The following is a 2,387-nucleotide window of genomic DNA, read 5'->3' on the forward strand; positions in this document are numbered from 1 at the left end:
ATCTTAATTATTAGAGGGTATCATCAAATCTGCCCAAATAGAGACTGGGACATTGTATGCAGAATCCTTAGGAGCTTACTATTAACTACTTCTAGTTTCATAAAATTTGTTTTTAGGTCGGACTGACCATACAATCCAACTACTTAAAAAAAAAAAAAAAAAAATCCTTTAAACACGCACCCAGAGTTCCTTTTGATTTGAAGAATACTTATTGTCGATCCCTTGATTTTTCTCGTCAAAACACATATGGTAACTTGCGACCCTTTTTTTTCGTGGCCGAGTTTTGGTCCCTCACTTGAACCTCTCTAAGGCTGCGCGGTAGCCCACTGGATACCGTGTTGCACTCATGAAGAGGCTCGACAACATCGTCGTAAAGCCCAAAGGCAACCAATACGACCCAGCAATCATCGACTTCGGGAACGCAACTCGCTTCGGACGCCCCTGCTACAGCAAGGTCAAGTGGGGTCACATCAAGCTCCCCCCTTTTGCTCCTGAGCTTCTTCAGGGAGAGAGAGTCACCACCAAAAGCGACGTCTTCTCCTTCGGCTATGTCATGACCAAACTGACTTCCCGAAACAGTTTCGATGATGACATTTCCGTCTTCATCGCCCTGACGATCAAATATGACCCACAGGAAAGAATTTCACTCGAGACTGCCATTCAGAAGCTTCGAGAAATTCACTTCAACCTCTTTGTGGGCATCATCATTGACAAACTTAATGGAATTCATCTATGAATCGTAATCTTTCGTCTTATTCTACATGCACATAGACGCTCCCTGTCCATTACAACCCGCACAATATAGAAAAACATATGTTTGTTGAAAACAAGTAACTTAAGAAAAAGTTTATTAAATAAAACGCTTCAGAAACTGAGTCACAGCCCTAACCACGTCCCTCTGCATATTTTGTATTACTTATCATATTTAAAGACATAAACCATCAACAACAGCTTTCAGTAGCAACTATCGCGACATATTGAATAAACAAAATTAAACATAATTTCTATCCTCACGACCAACTTAGATCGTTCACATTAAAAACAATATATTAAGTATATACAAATATACCGTAAACAAATTCAGATAAAACAAAATACTAAAATCTTATCATTTTAGTTCGGGATTTTCCCTCAGATGAATAAAATATCCTAAAATAGTAAAAAGAATATATGTACAATCAAACCGAATAGTGATAGAAAAAAAAAATACTATCTGAAACCAAAACAAAAAACATGCAACGGGTCCCAGGAATTGAACTCACAACTACCTTCTCGTGAGTTCGACCCGATAGCCACTGGACAACCACAAATAAAGCTCCGGTCACACCATCACGACTCAACTGAGTTCGTTTGAGTAGAAACGACTTCGTGTACAATTTTTTTTTTTTTTTAATCTCCAATTGTCACATCACCTTTGCGTCATATGTTGAGAAGCTGAATGACAAACCAAGAGAAGTCAAACCTAGACTATCATTAGACACATTATTGAATTATCCTTAATGAAGTCTAGAACGCTGTAGACGAAGTCGTCCTGCAACTCTTCAAATTCACAACATTTGACGAGAATCGTGATAGCGTGACTGGGGCTTAGGCGCAAAACTCACCTGCATCTCCCACACTCTCCGACTGATTCCGTGCGGTTAAATACTCCTGTGTCATGTGCATCCTTTCACCGGGCGCACCACACCCGCCCACCTGGAGCGTCCAGGGCGTGTGGGCGTAGACCGGGTGTGGGCGTGAGACGACCAGGGCGGGTTCCTGCATGGGTGCGGACGTGTGGTTGAGCTGCCTGGAGCAGTGGGCGCCGCTCCATGTCGGAGGAACAACGACTGTGACGCTCCTGAAGAAGGCTCTGTTCCTGGTGGCTCGGTAGAGCATTGGGGAAGCTTTCGAGAACACATCCTGGAAGGCAAATGAGAGAAAGCCATGGTCAGAAAAATACACAATAGAAAGAGAACTGGTAATGCAATAATGAAAACGACTCACTGAAATGAAAGTATCCTAGGAGTATTTTAGAATTTGGGAATATATTCGTTAAACAAAAATTATTACATAAGAATATCAGAGTACTGTTGGTTACATCCTATGTAAGAAACAGAAACACACATACACACACACTTTCACGCACACACACACACACACACACACACACACACACACACACAAAAGACTACCTTTCCCATACATATTATAAAACAAAAACGAAAAGTTAATTTACGCCTGAATCATCCAGAAATGCGATTAAAAAATTGAAAGCGACCATTATGAAAGAATCCTGTTGCAGGGTACGATCCTGTAGTCAGAAAAAAAAAGAACAACACCGAATATTTTGACAAAAGTCGAAGATTATTGTGAGAAAGAAATTCACTCAACGCCTGTATAAATGA

At 40.8% G+C, this 2,387-nt stretch overlaps 1 protein-coding gene across 1 annotated transcript in view; it reads right to left on the reverse strand.

Moving 5' to 3' along the window:
• The window catches only part of LOC143026335 (calcium-activated chloride channel regulator 1-like), a 93,308-nt gene extending 91,410 nt beyond the window's left edge, over nt 1–1,898 (reverse strand). The window contains exon 1 of the mRNA XM_076186544.1: nt 1,605–1,898. Coding sequence (XP_076042659.1) covers nt 1,605–1,878 — 274 coding nt within the window. The 5' untranslated portion in view covers nt 1,879–1,898. The remainder of the gene's footprint in view (nt 1–1,604) is intronic.
• Nucleotides 1,899–2,387: the final 489 nt, after the last annotated feature.

This window comes from Oratosquilla oratoria, chromosome 6 (assembly GCF_046742065.1).
Source record: "Oratosquilla oratoria isolate Oo_2021 chromosome 6, ASM4674206v1, whole genome shotgun sequence".
In the NCBI taxonomy this organism is placed as follows: Eukaryota; Metazoa; Arthropoda; class Malacostraca; order Stomatopoda; family Squillidae; genus Oratosquilla; species Oratosquilla oratoria.